The 17,808-nt window shown below is 45.5% G+C and overlaps 1 protein-coding gene across 1 annotated transcript in view; it reads right to left on the bottom strand.

The window, feature by feature from the left end:
* ARHGAP42 (Rho GTPase activating protein 42) overlaps positions 1-17,808 on the bottom strand; it is a 168,818-nt gene that overhangs the window by 66,750 nt on the left and 84,260 nt on the right. Inside the window, exon 4 of the mRNA XM_081909678.1 lies at positions 17,097-17,168. Coding sequence (XP_081765804.1) covers positions 17,097-17,168 — 72 coding nt within the window. The remainder of the gene's footprint in view (positions 1-17,096; positions 17,169-17,808) is intronic.

The raw sequence follows: 17,808 nt of genomic DNA on the forward strand, positions 1-17,808 counted from the left end.
ATTAAAATTCTTGCCTCCCTCACAGAGGCAAACAAAAGGTAGCCTGTTAAGATATGTGCAACAGTTCATCCCACCTTTTATCTTATTTTTTAAAAAACTGTTTTGAAAGCAGCTATTCTGAAAGAGAGAAGTTTAACAACCATGACTTCCTGTTACTAGGGTACCCTGTGGTCTGAGAGCTGCATTTACTGGAAAGCAATGCTACAAATCTGCTTTTTAATTTTCTCTTATTTACCACATGCCAACATTCCTCTTTCAAACGACCCGAGATGGGGAAGAACGCGAACAATTGCAGTCGGTGCCTGAGCCATCGCTCAGCCGTTTCGACTGAATTTACATCTTCATTTTTATTTCGGACATGATGGAACTGCTGGGAATCTCTCCATAAAATGCTAGCGAGCCAGACTCTTCTGGCTTTTAAAAAATAAATGACTTGGACAAATATTCCAGGAACGCTATAATTTATTATTATTATTTTTTTAAGCCAGGCTTCCAAACCGAAGTACCGTAGAATTGCCAATGATTTTCAGGTCAACCTCACCCCCAGCACAGGTGAAAGTTCATGCAGAACCACCAATGAAAGAGATACGAGGGGGGGGGGAATCAAAAGCATATCAAGGGATTTACCGTATTTTTCGCTCTATAACACGCACCAGATCATAACACGCACATAGTTCTTAGAGGACGGAAACAAGAAAAAAAAATCTGAATGAAACAGTGGATGTATCATTTTGGCGCTTCATGCTGCGGCCACAGACATGTGATTTGACAGTGAGTTTGGGGTAGGCCAATGCAAAAATCCTGAGAATCCATGTGGATCTGTGCTTTGTAACCACAGCAACCGAAAACAGCTTTTACAACTTTGTAAACAAAGCAACCGAAAACAGAAGAGGGTGGGCAATAAGACCCTGAGGCAGAATGCAGGAAAGCAGCAGCCTCCTCTCTGCAGCGCAGGATCTGATTTTTGCCCCTGCACTCGGGCCAGTCGGCTCCAGGGACCACATATTCGCTCAATAACACGCACAGATATTTCCCCTTACTTTTTAGGAGAAAAAAATGTGAGTGTTATAGAGAGAAAAATACAGTACCTTGTAAAAAAGCCAGCGACATTTTTGAGTAGGTTGACGAATCTTATGGAACAAGGGTGGGAAGCCTCAAGTCTGGGAGCTTCTCTCTTTGTCGGCCCCCCCCCGACTCCCTCTAAGGAATGGCTCCTCCTCAGGCCACACTTTTCACTGGCGCTGATCCACCGGCTCCTCACCTGCTTTTTCGTCACTTGGAATGTATTACAGTGGTACCTCAGGTTACATACGCTTCAGGTTACAGACTCCGCTAACCCAGAAATAGTGCTTCAGGTTAAGAACTTTGCTTCAGGATAAGAACAGAAATTGGGCTCTGGCGGCGCGGCAGCAGCAGGAGGCCCCATTAGCTAAAGTGGTGCTTCAGGTTAAGAACAGTTTCAGGTTCAGTACGGACCTACGGAACGAATTAAGTACTTAACCCGAGGTACCACTGTAGGTCTTATTTTGGGGGGATGTCTTACTTTCAGGGAAAGATGGTAGCTCAGCAAGTTAGAGCATGGTGCTGATAATGCCAAGGTTGCAGGTTCGATCCTCCGTATGGGGCAGCTGCGTATTCCTACATTGAAGGGGGTTGGAAAAGATGGCTCTGAGGGTCCCTTAAAGGTAAAGGTAAAGGGACCCCTGACCACTAGGTCCAGTCGTGATGGACTGTGGGGTTGCGGCGCTCATCTCGCTTTATAAGGGAGCCGGCGTACAGCTTCCAGGTCATGTGGCCAGCATGACTAAGCCGCTTCTGGAGAACCAGAGCAGCGCATGGAAACACCATTTACCTTCCTGCCGGAGAGGTACCTATTTATCTACTTGTACTTTGATGTGCTTTCGAACTGGTAAGTTGACAGGAGCAGGGACCGAGCAACGGGAGCTCACCTCGTCACGGGGATTTGAACCATCAACCTTCTGATCAGCAAGTCCTAGGCTCAGTGGTTAAACCCACAGCGCCACCCGCGTCCCTCTGAGGGTCCCTTCCAACTCTACAATTTTATAGAGAGGTATGGATGTCAGGGCCATGCAGACTGGAGGGGGGAAGCAGTCAGGTACACTTGCCCCAGGACTCAGAAGGGGGGCAGGGGAATGCCAGCTGTTTTTTTCATTTGTCTGAGTTTATAACTTTATTCTAACAAGACTCCCACCTTGGGTATGCTCTGCATGGGCCTGGTGGATGTGCAAGCCTTCCATAGGACAAATGCACCCTATTGTGCAAAAATAAAAGTCACAATCACTTGTTCCACCCATTTATTTCATTTTATTTCTCCCTTTGGCTGCTACTCACCACTGGCCTTCCCCCCCTGCCAGAAAGCAGCTGTCAGGCTGAAAAAGCTTCCCCATCCTTGTACACCAAGCAATATGTAGCTTATAGGCAACATCCATGAAGATCAACGCTACTTTTCCCCTGATAATCCTGTAAACTCCTATTTGTCAGGAACAACGTGCGAAAGCAACTCCACCCCTGTCCACCATATATGCTTGGAAAGCAATGCAAAACATTTCATCACTTATTGCAGTGGTACCTCGGTTTACATACACTTCAGGTTACATACGCTTCAGGTTAGACTCCGCTAACCCAGAAACAGTACCTCGGGATAAGAACGTTGCTTCAGGAGGAGAACAGAAATTGTGTAGCGGCGGCACAGTGGTAGCAGGAGGCCCCATTAGCTAAAGTGGTACCTCAGGTTAAGAACAGTTTCAGGTTAAGAATGGACCTCTGGAACGAATTAAATACTTAACCCGATGTACCACTTGTATATTTGTTCCTCAAACTGAATTATTTCCCCTTCCGCACTTGTTTTCGCAGCTAACGGTATAAGCAGCTAACAGCATCAGAGGAGGAGGACTTTGGCCCCCTTCTAGGGTTTCCTAATTCAGCCTTTCAGATCCCAGTGCCCTCCAGTTGTTTCTAACCACAACTGGGAGTTATAGTCAGAAACGTCTGTTAGGAACCAAATTGGTGAAGCTGGTTTAGCTTCAGTCTGAGCCTCTATTGCAGGTGTCCATTCTATACTTCTAGGTAGCATCAGAAGGCAGCCATCCCTCATTTCAGGAAGAAGTTCCCCCTTCCTGGTGGAATGTCACAAAATCTGGAGCGCTTTCTTTTGTTTGCACAGATCTGGCTTTCCAGATAGTCTCCTGTACTGTATCTTGGAAGCAATAAATTCTTTCCAGCCTCCTTAATCAATGAGGAACACTGACCTCACCATCACTTTTGTTCAAATCTTTAGCCAGCTGTTAAGCTTTGGCCGCAAAGTCAGACTCTGGTTTCCCCCCCCCCCTGCATGAAGTCTCTGATTCAATCTTCAATACCCACCCCTCTAAGAGACTTGTGGAATTTATAGGCTTCGCTCTTGCTTCTATGCTAAGTGCTTGGCCCAATTCTTACTGAGAAGATTCTCCCAGAAGCCACTAGGCCACGGACCAAACATTTCCTATAATGTGTGACCACCACAGGCTTCCAGTTTATGACTGGTGGGAGGGTCATAAATTGAGGGTCCTGTAGCAACCCCCTAAAAGCAAGGTTAGATTGTCTGCCAAACACTAAAGGCTGTTAAGACAGTATGAGTGTCAAGCTGGAATAACTACAATATAATGGACCTACCACAGGCAAAGGGGCTCTATAAAGTGGGACTCTGCTCAGCACTAACCAGTCTACTTTTTCCCTCTTAAAAAGGAATACAGTGGTGCCTCGCAAGACGAAATTAATTCGTTCCGCAAGTCTTTTCGTCTTGCGAGTTTTTCGTCTTGCGAAGCACAGTTTCCCATAGGAATGCATAGAAAATCAATCAATGCATTCCTATGGAAACCGCCTTCAGACCAGGTCCGGGGACAGTCTGTCCCCAGACCTCTTCTGAAGGCCGGCGGGGGGGGGGGGGCGAAAGTCTTTGCTTCCCCCCGCCTGCCTTCCCGGGACAGCGGAGACTTCTCCGCTGTCCCGGGGCGATCTTAAAATGCTGGCAGGCGGCTGCGAACGCTTCGCTGCCGTCCCCCAGCATTTTAAAAGCCCCCGGGACAGCGGAGACTTCTCCGCTGTTCCGGGGCGATTTAAAAGCCCCCGGGAAGGCAGGCAGGGGGGACAAAAACTTTTGCCCCCCGCCTGCCTTCAGAAGAGGTCCAGAGGGCTCTCCAAGCTGCGGATAGCAGCCTGCTGCCCCGCGCGAGGGGCGCTCTTAAGCAGAGCGCCCCTCGCGTGGGGCAGACATTCGCAGCTTGGGGAGCCCTGCAGGACTTCCCCTGCAGGGCTCCCCAAGCGGCGAATGTCTGTCCCGCGCGAGGGGCGCTCTGCTTAAGAGCGCCCCTCGCGCGGGGCAGTAGGCTGCTATCCGCAGCCTAGGCAGGAACTCTTCTGAAGGCTGGCGGGGGAGAAGGGCTTTTCTTCCCACCGCCAGCCTTCAGAACAGTCTTCTGAATGTTGGCGGTGGGGAGGAAAACCTTCCTCCCACCGCAAGTCTTCAAGACAGGTCCGGGAACAGAGGAGAAGCGCTGCGCGCCTTCCCCTCTGTTCCCGGACCTGTCCTGAAGGCTTGCGGTGGGAGGAGGGCTTTCCTTCCCACCGCCAACATTCAGAATGCTGTTCTGAATGTTGGCGGTGGGGAGGAAAAACCCTCCTCCCACCGCAAGCCCCGGGAACAGAGGAGAAGCCCTTCGCGCCTTGTCCTCTGTTCCTGGACCTCTGCAAGCCTTAGGACAGGTCCGGGAACAGAGAAGAAGGCGCGCTGCGCTTCCCCGCTGTCCCCGGAGATTTCCCTATGGGCTTTCCTCTTGCGAAGCATGCCCATAGGGAAATTCGTCTTGCGAAGCCGCTAAAAAATCGGAAAACCCTTTCGTCTTGCGGGTTTTTCGTTTAGCGAGGCATTCGTCTTGCGGGGCACCACTGTATGTAACACTGGACATGATTACTGTGCTCAGACTAAACCATGGGTAGGCAAACTAAGGCCCAGGGGCCAGATCTGCCTCAATCACCTTCTAAATCCAGTCCGCCGACAGTCCGGGAATCAGCATGTTTTTACATGAGTAGAATGTGTGCTTTTATTTAAAATGCATCTCTGGGTTATTTGTGGGGCATAGGAATTTTTTCATTCCCCCCTCCAAAAAAATATATAGTTCGGCCCTCCACAAGGTCTGAGGGACAGTGGACCCCTGCTGAAAAAGTCTGCTGATCCCTGCACTAAACCATGGCTTAGCACAACATGCATGCACAGGAAAAAGCCACAGCAAGCCCCTTCCCTGTTGCATGGCTGGGAGAACTTCAGTTTTAGCTCAGCTGTGTTTTGATGGACAGACCGTGGTTAACATTAACTGTACTCAGTTAAACTGTACTCAGTAAAAAAAGTCTAACCTGGTGTAAACTAACCATAGTTAATGTTAATCACAGCTCTGGTTCCAGGTGACATAGCAAGTTGTGGCTGGGGAAACCCAGCCAGATGGGCGGGGTATGAACAATAAAATATTATTATTGTTATAACAAAAGAGTAAAGGAATGCTTTCCAACTCCTCCGGCACTGACTTTGGTGTTGCTAAAGCAAAAGCGATGCTTCAACCATAGAATTAGAGAATGGTAGAGTTGGAAGAGGACCCAGGGGTCATCTAGTCTTGCCCCCTGAAATGCAGGAATCACAATGGAAATATCCGTGACAGATGGCCAGCTGCCTGTACAAACTGTGGGGTTCATCTGCTGATTATAAAGTTGTCCATTTCCTCATTCTTATCATCTATCTATCTCAAATGGGCACAGAAACATTACAGCCCCTAGCTTAGATGACTTTCAAAGAGGATTAGACTTGATCCTCATGAATTTGTATATTTCATGCAGTCATGATAGATATAGGAAAATTATAGGCAGCTCAACATAAAAAAAACCCTAAGATCATGGCCAGTGGTCTCATCACCTCCTGGCAAATAGAAGGGGAAGAAATGGAGGCAGTGAGAGAATTTACTTTCTTGGGCTCCATGATCACTGCAGATGGTGACAGTAGTCACGAAATTAAAAGACCCCTGCTTCTTGGGAGAAAAGCAATGACAAACCTAGACAGCATCTTAAAAAGCAGAGACATCACCTTGCCAACAAAGGTCCGTATAATTAAAGCTATGTTTTTCCCAGTAGTGATGTATGGAAGTGAGAGCTGGACCATAAAGAAGGCTGATCGCCAAACAATTGATGCTTTTGAATTATGGTGCTGGAGGAGACTCTTGAGAGTCCCATGGACTGCAAGAAGATCCAACCTATCCATTCTGAAGGAAATCAGTCCTGAGTGCTCACTGGAAGGACAGATTGTGAAGCTGAGGATCCAATACTTTAGCCACCTCATGAGAAGAGAAGACTCCCTGGAAAAAACCCTGATGTTGGGAAAGATTGAAGGCACAAGGAGAAGGGGACGACAGAGGATGAGATGGTTGGACAGTGTTCTCGAAGCTACAAACATGAGTCTGACCAAACTGTGTGAAGCAGTGGAGGACAGGAGTACCTGGCGTGCTCTGGTCCATGGGGTTATGAAGAGTCGGACACGGCTAAACAACAACATAGGCAGTATAACACTATTGGCTGATGGTGAAAACTGGGAGTGGGCTGTTGCTTTCATTCCATTGCTTGTGTGTTTCCCATAAGCATCTGCTTAGCCAACTAGACCATTTCTCTTATCCAATAGAACTCTGCTTTTATCCTTGAGGGGATCACATGAAGACTGTGACTGATCCCTTCTTTGTGAAGGTTCATCCGTACAAAATTTTGAGATGTTGCCACCAGTCTGGCAAATCTCCTGATGAAGCCCTAGGCAGCCCAGCTATCTGGACAATTTATCACCCCAACGGACAAGCTCCCCTCTTCTTAAGCCTAGCTATAGAGACTTTGAAACAGTAAGAAGTTTTAGATTTACCCCCCGCTCAAAGCCCAACTCTTGCCTTGTGAACTATATAACCTTAGAACACAAAAGGAGTGGCTTAACAACTTCACGGTCTAGAATGTCAGGAAGATTAAGTGAGAAATTCCAGAAAACTGCCCTTTAAAGCCAAATGTCAACAAATAAAGAATTTTATTTTGGGAAAAGGGAGAGGGTCAGGGTGGGGAAGAGAATGAGAAAGGAGCCACATGTAAAGAAACTTGCACATCAAATCAAAATGCGATCTAACTTACATGGTTACCTTTTACCTACTATCATAGAATCTGGGCTTCAGAGCATGTGCAGAGTTCCATGGAGAAAAGTAGCCCTGAAGTTTTCCATTGCTGGGGTCCTGATTTTGATTGTGTTAAGAACTGAGAGTGAAGTCTAATCTTTTTATTTAATTGTCAAGACCAGTAAAAATGGGCTTTGAACAAAGACTGCTTAGTTTTGGGACAATACAAAACAGACTCGGTTGCTGATTATTTAGAAGTACCTTCATCTTCCTAATGACTCTGAAGGTACATCTCAGAACAGCTAGCCAATTCTGAAGAGTCAGTTAAGGAGGGATTACATTTAGAATGTGAATTCAGAAACAAAACCCAGGATATAGTCAATGGAACTTACAGAAGTGCAGTGCACCATATGAAAAATAGGCAGATAATCTAATAGCAAAATATGCACTTTTTGAAATATTACTTAAGTCTTTGGTGTGACAACTGCAAAAACGCTTCCTGCCAGAAATAACACATCAGAGATGTAAAAAATATTTCTAAAATTCTACTTTTCTGCATTTTCTGTCATATCTTTGAAACAAACAGCTTGAAATACGGCTTCCCCCTTCCAATAAGGAAGAAAACTTTAGATAATGCCCTGTAATATTTTTCCATACTGCGATCCATGCGAAGAGTAGCTTTCAGAAATGTAATATTTCTTAAAGGTTTTCTTCCCTTCTTTTGATTTTCTTAATTGTTTCAGCATGTTACTTGAAACAGTATCCTGTTTTGAAAACGAACAGCCAGAGGAGTGGAGTCTGGTTGCCTTCTTTATTCATCCTTTTCGAGTGTGTTTAATGAAATGTCATAGTGTGTATATATCCCTTGGACAATTCATCCTAAGAGCTGCTTTGCTTGACTAAGACCAAAGGTTCATCTGATTTAAGGTTCTGGTTCTAACAGCATGCGAGCAGACAGACACTTCTGAAATCTTGAAGAGTGAAAGAAGGCAAACGTTTTCTGCCATTTGTTCCCACTGTCTGGTCCAGAGATGCTCGTCTCAAAATATGGTGGTTTCGTTTAACTGTAATGGCTTATGGCTGTTGTCAGACCTAGCCATTACTGGTGCCTTTCTTTGAAATTGAAATACTTTATTGTCACTTGTACAACTTGTATACAGTGAGATTACACGAGCAACCCCCACTCAGCTCTCTTAGTCTTAATTCCCCTCATTTACTGACGCACACCCACCAAACTCGAAAGTCAGTTGCCCTGTTATTTTTTCATTCAGCAGCCTAACAGCCCACGGATAGAAGCTGTTCTTTACCCTGTTGGTGCGACTAATCATGCTTCTATATCTTCTGCCCGAGGGCAGGAGATCAAGAAAGTGCTGGCCAGGGTGTGAATCATCCCTGAGAATTTTCCTCACTCTCCTGAGGCAATGTTCTTCTGCTATTTCTAGAAGGAGGGGTGTTAGCATGGGGTGGGCACTTGCTCAGCTGAGCACTGGGAGCCTTCTGCACCTCAGCCAAGCCCCTTCCCCTCTGCCCCACATGAGCTGGAGACTTGCTCAGCTGAGGTGCTGGAAGACTTATTCCCTGCGCCTCAGCTCTGCGGGTCAAGGAAGCCGCCCTGTCTCTCAGGCTGGCATGCAGAAGCAGGAGGACGCAGGTGGCGCCGTGGTCTAAACCACTGAGCCTCTTGGGGCTTGCTGATCGGAAGGTCGGTGGTTTGAATCCCCGGGATGGGGTGAGCTCCCGTTGCTCTGTCCCAGCTCCTGCCCACCTAGCAGTTCAAAAGCACACCAGTGCAAGTAGATAAATAGGGACCACTGTGGTGGGAAGGTAAACGGCGTTTCCGTGCGCTCTGGCTTCCATCACGGTGTCCCATTGCGCCAGAAGCGGTTCAGTAATGCTGGCCACATGACCAGGAAAGCTGTCTGTGGACAAACGCCAGCTCCCTCGGCCTGAAAGCGAGATGAGCACCGTAACCCCATAGTTGCCTTTGCCCGGACTTAACCAGGGAGGCTCTCCTGCATGTCAGCTGCCTCAGAAAACTTCTGGCTTGCAAGAAGACCGTCTCCAGAACTCGTTGAGGATGTCTGCTTCAGGATCTGGGGAGGGTCTCTTTGTCAGGTGGAGGGGCAGCAGGTCTTTGCTAAGGCTGGCTAGGGGCTGCCCACCTGAGAGACCCTGGCCATCATTAATTCAGGAAGGATTATAGCTCAGGGGTAGAGTGATTTTTTAAAATATATTTTTTGCATGCAGGAGGTCCCATGATTCAGCCCCAGCATTTCCATGCTAGACAGACAATATAGCTGGAACAATGGCTTGACTTAGCACAAGGTTTTACCCTGTATAATAATTATTTATTACTTACTAAATTTTTGTGCAGTGGTACCTCTGTTACGTACTTATTTCGTTCCGGAGGTCCGTTCTTAACCTGAAACTGTTCTTAACCTGAAGCACCACCTTAGCTAATGGGGCCTCCTGCTGCTGCTGCGCTGCCGGAGCACGATTTCTGTTCTCATCCTGAAGCAAAGTTCTTAACCTGAAGCACTATTTCTGGGTTAGCGGAGTCTGTAACCTGAAGCGTATGTAACCCGAGGTACCACTATACCACCCTTCATTCGTAGATCTGGAGACAGTTAGCAAAGCGTGTTGTCCTTCATGGAGATCACGTGTTGCGGTGGGGTCTGCTGAGCCACCCCTCTGTTACCAGGCAGGGTCTCTAAAGATGGCCTGGGGCAGTGATTGGTTCACTGGGTTGCTGGGGTAAAAGTTATGTTGCAATTTTGGTGGGAGGGGTAAAATGTTTAAATACTCTGCACGCAGCCTGGAGCTTTCTCTTTGCTGCATGCAACGGATCACCTGGAGCACTTGGACCGTCTGGAGGACAGTGGAGCGATCTTCTCATTGTCTCATTGTCTGGTTACATTTCTTTATTTTCCCCTTCTTTTTAATCTTCTCTAGTCCCTTAATTAATTTAATTCCCCCCTTTTTTCTGTTTGAAATAGCAATATAGCAAGTTAGCAATATAAAAACACAAGTTACAAAAACAACACAGTACATAATCAAAACAAGAACAGAAACTAACCAATAATTCCCTTACAATCTAGGGATAACTGAATCTTAAATTCAGTTTTGCAAATCAGTTTGTGGCTTTTATAAGAATTCTCATGAAAATTCATCTGGGAGGCCAACATATCCCTGCCTCCCAACGAAGGGTCCCTCCTTCAACCATCTACCACCCCTGTGAGTGTACAATAAAGGCCCCAAACAGAGGACGCCAAGGAAGAAAGAGAAAAAAATGAAGGGGCGTTTAAAAAAGAAAAAGAAAGAAGCAGCAAGAAGAAAGGAAAGAGAGAGAAGAAAAGGAAAGAGGGGAAAAAGACAAGGGGGAAAGGAGCCATAAATAAAAATAAAGAGGACTTCCTATTTTACATCTTCCAGTTAACATAAAAAAAGTTATTTAAGACATTCAGCCCATGATAGCATCCGTCTTCTCCACTTTCTGCTACACAATATTTCTTTTAAATCCAAGTGTTTTGCTGTTTATTTACAGATTCAGACTCTCTTTTTTTTATAATATTCGGAAGGGCTAACAGCAGATGGAGAAACAAACATACTTTAAAAAACAGCATCTGCTAAAACAACTTTTTCCCAGCAACTATCAAGCAACATCTCGGCACAGACCTTCCCAGTTGGATGGCCAGAACCATCTTATGAGAAAATACATCTCATGCTCAAGAACTGTTTACAATGCCCTTCCTGTTTACTGATGGAAAAAGGTGACTTAAACCAAAGGCTAACTAGGGACATGCAGGCCTTCCCTTAGGCTGGCTAAGCAACTGCCGGCAGATTCTAGAGCACGGTTGTTGCGTGTCAAGGTCCCCAAGCCACCCCCCAATAACCCAAATCAATTTTGGTTTGGGTTTTTGGCACAATTTTGGCCACAACTTTATTTAAATACATCCGAGTGAGTGGTTGCTTAGGCATTGGTTCTGACTATCTGTCCTTGCCCAGGGGACAGAACTGACTTCCGGATTCCAGCGAAAGCCAGTGCGGGAAACAAATTTTGGGGAGAAAATGAAGCTGGGCCTCAGTCCCTCACTTCTCACCCTCATGCTCCTGGTGGCTTGCACGGCCCAAGTCCGATGCCAGGGACAAGGACGAAAAGAATGGCAAGCCCCTGGATTCCTTTAATGGAATTCCCTTTCCGCCCCACCATTGGAGGGGTAGGCACTTACCCCTCCACCAACCAATTTGAACCAATGCCTAACCGCCAACCTTACAAGTTGTGACGATTTGCTATGCAGTAGGCAAAACCAAATGGCACCAGCCAATCAGCCAAATGGACAAATTCCTACCAGGCCCCTGCCTCATAGCAGACGACCCCATGAAAGGAATAGCAAGGTCAAGCGAACAACCCCCCCAACAAAGGGACGGTGGGCGGGTGATCCGGTGCAAGCAGCCAAGAGAACACTCAAAGTTGGGCGACCAGCATTTAAAACCTCTGACCCCTCCTTCAAAAGTGGCAACAAGCAGTTCTCCCCAGTGACCCGATTAACCAATTCACTGCCTGGGTCCCTCCACAAATCCGCCCAGCAACAATGGGGTGGCTTGTATCCCCCACTGCAACACACGCTCTCTGTTAGGAAGAACACGTTTTGTGAAAGTCTTGAGTGCTGCTGCCCACAACACCCGCTTTTTTGGCCCTGACAAAGAAATGGACACACTTAGGTCCATTCATTTTCAGGGTCTGGTGCCTCCTACCTCTTAGTGGAGATGTGCAATTCTCAAACCCTTTGTGGAACTCCAAGTGATTCCCCAGAATGATGTCAGGGACTGGGAAGCCAAGATGAGGGCAGGGCGCATAGTTCAAGCTAGTTGCTGGTTTCCCAGACTAAGCTCAGGGGGAAACAGGAGGCTTAGCTGGCAGCACAACAACTGTTCTAAGCTGAAACTCTCCATCACTGGGCTTGTCTACGAAATGAGCACCAGAAAAAGCTATACCTCCCTGCCTAGGAACATTTGTGAAGCCCTGGAAGAGTATACTTCCTGTTCCCCACAAGGACTCTAAGCCCCTGGATCTTCCCTGACTCCCATCTTCCCTGACCATTGGCTGTGCTAGTTGGGGCTGATGGGAGTTCAACTCTGACAACGTAAGGCAAGAATTGAGACCAACCGAAGGACGTTTAATAGGCTTCGTCACCCAACCCCAGAAATTTGCTGGGAAGAAAAACATGCAGGGGTTTTGAGACGCGTTTGCAAATAATCTAAAACGAAACTGGACAGCTGTTCTGCCCAATATCTTTTTAAAAAGATGTTGTTTTTAACACCTCTTTTGTGAAATTCATTTTTTAAAAAATAATTTTTACAGTGGTACCTCGGGTTACAGATGCTTCAGGTTACAGACTCCGCTAACCCAGAAATAGTACCTCAGGTTAAGAACTTTGCTTCAGAATGAGAACAAACGGACCTCCAGAATGAATTAAGTTCTTAACCTGAGGTACCACTGTATTAGTTTTACAAGATAAATTTCACATTTAACTCATTAGAATTTCAAGATCAAACAAGATTCTTCCGAATCTTAGGACTTCCCTCCTCCCCTCCGTGAGTCCTTTAGATATCTTAATCAACTGCATATTATAGTTCATCCAAATTATAATCCTCCAGTGTGTCCAAAGTCTTTGTAACTTTGCAAAACTTATTGAAAGCCATGTCAAAGAGTTTGAATGTTTACATTGGTCTTTTAAATACAGTCTATATTTGTCCCATTCTCTATTGAAGTTTTGATCTTCCTGATTTCTGATGTTCTCAGAAAGATATTAAAGAAGCCTTCTTCTTTGCCACCTCACCTCCATCAGTCAACATTTGTTCAAAGAATGATCGCGAAAGACCCCCGCATCAAATCCTGGAGAATTGTTGCCGATCAATGTACAGCGTTTCCCTGAGTGAACTGGGACAACGGTCTGATCATTTACATGCTGAGCCCTGGGTTTAAGCCAAGATAGAAGCTTTAAGTAGGCAAGAAATCAAGATATATTCATGCGGCTGCAGATTTTACCTTGGTATTGAATTATTCTACAGTATTAATAGGACTGCAGGCCACACTATGTCAGAGACTCTGGGAGAGCTGGTGTTAGCAGCGCAGTTAAAGAAGCTGAGTTGCAAATCAAGATTTCTGAGGAACCACCTTGTTCCCTACATTCCCTGCCGTCCTCTCTGAGGGTCTTTCTTGTGAGGCAACAGGTATTTGTTCCACAGTTGTGCGACTAGGGTCTTTTAGCACAGTGGAATGCTTTCCTGCAGAACACACTTCCCATAACTGATGGACATGGCATTTTGTCTTCTATTGAACACTGCTCAAAACGTTTGTTTCTTCATACTTTCCCAGAGAGACAAGTCTATTCACTGACAGCATTTGGCTGGTGGTATATTACGGCAATCTTACACGTTCAAATGCATTTTTTGCTCTAAGTATGTAACGTTTAACACTCTTACAAAGGCTCCACGTAAATAAAACCAAGGGGTCTCTATCTGAAATGTCACTCCTGCTGCAAATTCACTACGCAGCTTAAGGCAGAGAACACTACAGTTCTCCTCCCTGCCCTAATCTGCAAACTGCAGATAATGGGATGGACTTATCTTACGGGACTGGTGGAAAGATCGCAGCAAGGATAATGTACACAGAGCACTCAGAACACTCTGAAATGCCACATCAATGCGAAGCGGAGCCAAATCAACAGAGCAACAAACAGATCTGTCTCTTGCTCTGCCAAGACCAACAGAGAGGCAGATGTAAATGTTAGAGGAAGGAGAAGGAGCCTTCTTCAGTGTCTTTAAAAAAGTATCTTGGTTTGCCCCTTCCGTCTTCTTTGATCTGACACTGGCAGCAATAAAGAGGGAGATGAGCATTTCAGCAAACATTGCTAAATGCTATTGTACAGGATGAAGGCTTTCGACTAAATGCAGACGGCACAGCAACCCGTGATCTCAACAACATTACCAGCTGGGGACCAGCAAAACCACATTGACCAAATAAGGAAAGTGACTTCGTGCCTGAAATCCTTTCCCACTTAGCTCACTCTGTGTTTTTCTGTCATTTGTGCAATAAATGATAGGGGTCACCCTCCCCCACTTTCCCCTCACAGCTCGAATGGAATAAACCGCCTAGCGACCCGTATAATGTATAGCTGGGCTTGTGTAATCTTGGGGTGTGAGTAGGAGGTAGAGGAGAGAGAGAGAATTACTGTATTTTTTGCTCTATAAGACTCACTTTTTCCCTCCTAAAAAGTAAGGGGAAATGTGTGTGCATCTTATGGAGTAAATGCAGGCTGCACAGCTATCACAGAAGCCAGAACAGCAAGAGGGATTGCTGATTTCACTGCACAGCGATCCCTCTTGCTGTTCTGGCTTCCTAGATTCAGAACATTTTTTTTCTTGTTTTCCTCCTCCAAAAATTAGGTGCGTCTTGTGGTCTGGTGCGTCTTATAGAGCGAAAAATACGGTATATTTGCAGAGACCAATCCTACACAGAATCATAGTTGAAAGAGATTCCCAAGGGTCCAGTCCCCTGCAATGCAGGAATCTCAGCTAAAGCATCCAGGACAGATGGCCACCCAACCTCTGCTTAAAAACCTCCAAGGAAGGAAAGTCCACAACTTCCTGAGGGAGACCATTCCACTGTCAAAACAGCTCCTACTGTCAGGAAGATCTCAAAATCTCCTTTCTTGTAAGTTGAAGCCATTGGTGCGAGTCTTGCCCTCCAGAGCAGGAGAGAACAAGCTTGTTCCATCTTCCATGTAACAGCCCTTGAAATATCTGAAGATGGCTATCATAGTTCCTCTCACTCTCCTCTTTTCCATGTAAAACATACCCAACACCCTCAACTGTCCTGTCCCTCATAGGGCTTGGTTTCCAGGCCCTTGATCATTTTGGTTGCCCTCCTCTGCACACATTCCAGCTTGCCAATATCCTCCTTAAATTGTGGTGCCCAGAACTGGACCCAATATTCCAGGTGTGGTCTGATCAGGGCAGGATAGAATGGTAATAGGGACACTGTAGTTCTGCTGATGCAGCCTAGAATAGCATGAGCTCCTTTTGTTGCTGCAACACACAGTTGACTCATATTAAGCTTCTGGTCTACTAAGACCTCAATATCCTTTTCATGCGTCTTATGAGTAAGCCAGGTGTCCCCCATCATATAGGCTTGTAACAATCCGAAGCTATTTAAACTTGCTCCATGACATTTTCATTCCACAGGACAGTTACATAACCAACACAGTGAAAGGTTCTTATTTTCTGCAAATGAAGTTCTTCCTTTAGCTCCTCTGTATTAAGACTTCCAAAAATGTCAGAAATTGTTTTATTTTACTGTCCCTGTGTGTGTTTATTGAAATTAATATTTCTAAGTTTATGTTTTTAAACATCCTTCCCAAAATAGCAGAGCAACTATAGAGTATCTATTAAATATTATGGGGTGAGGATTCTAAGAATGGAAAGCTGGAGAGAGCCGCAGGGCTATGAAAATCCTGGGAACGCAAGCTGTTTATATCGCTGAAAAAGTTTCGTAACTTGGAGGGCTTCCTCCTCTGTTTTGGAAACCACATCAGAACCGTTCACCCAGACACTGCTGACTTCCCATGAACTTCAGCATCACTCAAACAGCATTTTAAACAATAATTTAATGCCGGCCTATGCTTCTGTCAAAATGCCGTATTCATTCACAGCTACTTTGCAAACCTCTCACCTCCAATGAACATGTCACTTTTATTTTACAGCAAAAAGGGCATCTCTGTGGTGTGGAGAGATGTATAACCTGCCCCATAACTCAGGGAGGGGCAGATGCAGACATCCCCCCCCCTTTGAACACACTGGAATAATCCAGGGTTCCCCAAACTTGGCTCTCCAGCTGCTTTTGGACTACAGTTCCCATCATCCGTGACCACTGGTCCTGCTAGCTAGCAATGATGGGAGTTGTAGTCCAAAAATAGCTGGAAGCTCAAGTGTGGAAAACTCCGGCGCAATCTAATACACAATAACAGGTGGCTTCCAATGCTTGTTCACATTCAGAGACGTACTGCAGAGATTTATAATATTCATAGTAGTTGGGTCCAGGCTATCATATCATGACTTAATAAACCAAGCAGTGTACGTCCACATGCAGCCACTTCGCTCTACATAAGCAGAGATACACGTTCAGGAAGTCACAGTCCGCTTTAAAACATGGCTTCATGTCCTGGCGAATCTTCTGGCGAACCAGAATCTGATCGGCAAGTCCTAGGCTCTGTGGTTTAACCCACAGCGCTACCCGCATCCCAAATTAATAACATAGTACAGCATTAAACATTAAAAACTTCCCTAAACAGGGCTGTTAAAAGTAGGACAGTTGCTTATTTCCTTGACATCTGATGGGAGGGCGTTTCACAGGGCAGGCGCCACTACCGAGAAGGCCCTTTGCCTGGTTAGAAGTGGCTGCCTGCAGATGAAAAATCATAGTTCATATCTAGAGAAGGTATCTTACATCAAGATATCTCACAACAATGGACATTAATTAAAGACTGTTGCTGATTCCTTTACTTCGCTGATTTCCCCCTGAAACACCAAGTGGGAACATAACATCATAATTTATTTATTTATTGATGAGGGTGTCCTTGTGTGGACGCTGGGGAAAAACTTGCATATATGAGCAGCACCAAGTCCACCATAAACTGCGTTCCCAGTGATGAGTATTCATGGCTTCATCATGCAGTACAGTTTAGCTGTGGGGCTGATTAATTTGTTTTGGAATACTTATATCCTGTTTTATAGTCCCGAGAGGCTCTGAAAGCAGCTTACAAGTGATGTTTACAACAAAAAAATCACATTCAGTCTAGTACCAGGGACAGAAACCACAAAATGAAGCAGTGACAATATTCAGAAACAACTTACTTTTGCTGCACCTATTTGTTCCTTGCGAAATTTCTCCAGTGGGGCTATTAAAACATCATTAGCATTCTGGATCTGAAATACATGTGAAAAAATATGCATCAGTTTGGAATACGACATTTTTAGCCAACTATAATTCCGATTCACCAACTTCTCGGACGAGAAGTGGCAAAATTCCTGAAATAATTCATAGAATTGGAAAGGACCTTGAGGATCATCTGGTCCAACCCACAACAATGCAGAAATCTATTGTCCAGTGTGGGGTTCGAACCCAGAACCCTGAGATTAAGAATCATACACTCTACTGACTGAACTATTCCACTGACTATTGAGTCAGCTATTTCCGAAGAGCAAGCTGTATATGAAGACACTGGCTAAATTATGATTAAGTCTGTAACCTTCCACAGGCTTAGTAGAGCGTAAGGCTGGATTTAGACACATCAAAGAAGCATTTCAGTTAAACGCGTTGCAAACTTGGTATGACAAATTGGGCTAGCAAAAACGGAACTCCACAGCGCCATCTGGTGTCACAGTGTCAGAATGCATAAACAACGCATATAAAGCGCTTTTTCTTTGCCAATGTAGCTGAGTCCTCTGCTTTCTTTGTTCTCACCTTTAAATGTTAAAGGACTAGAACCTTTGCTTTATGACTCATAAAGCAAGATACTAGCTCTCATGGCACCAAAATAGGCTTTGCTAATATGTGGATAAACAA

This window comes from Podarcis melisellensis, assembly GCF_964234715.1.
Source record: "Podarcis melisellensis genome assembly, chromosome: 4".
NCBI lineage: Eukaryota > Metazoa > Chordata > Lepidosauria > Squamata > Lacertidae > Podarcis > Podarcis melisellensis.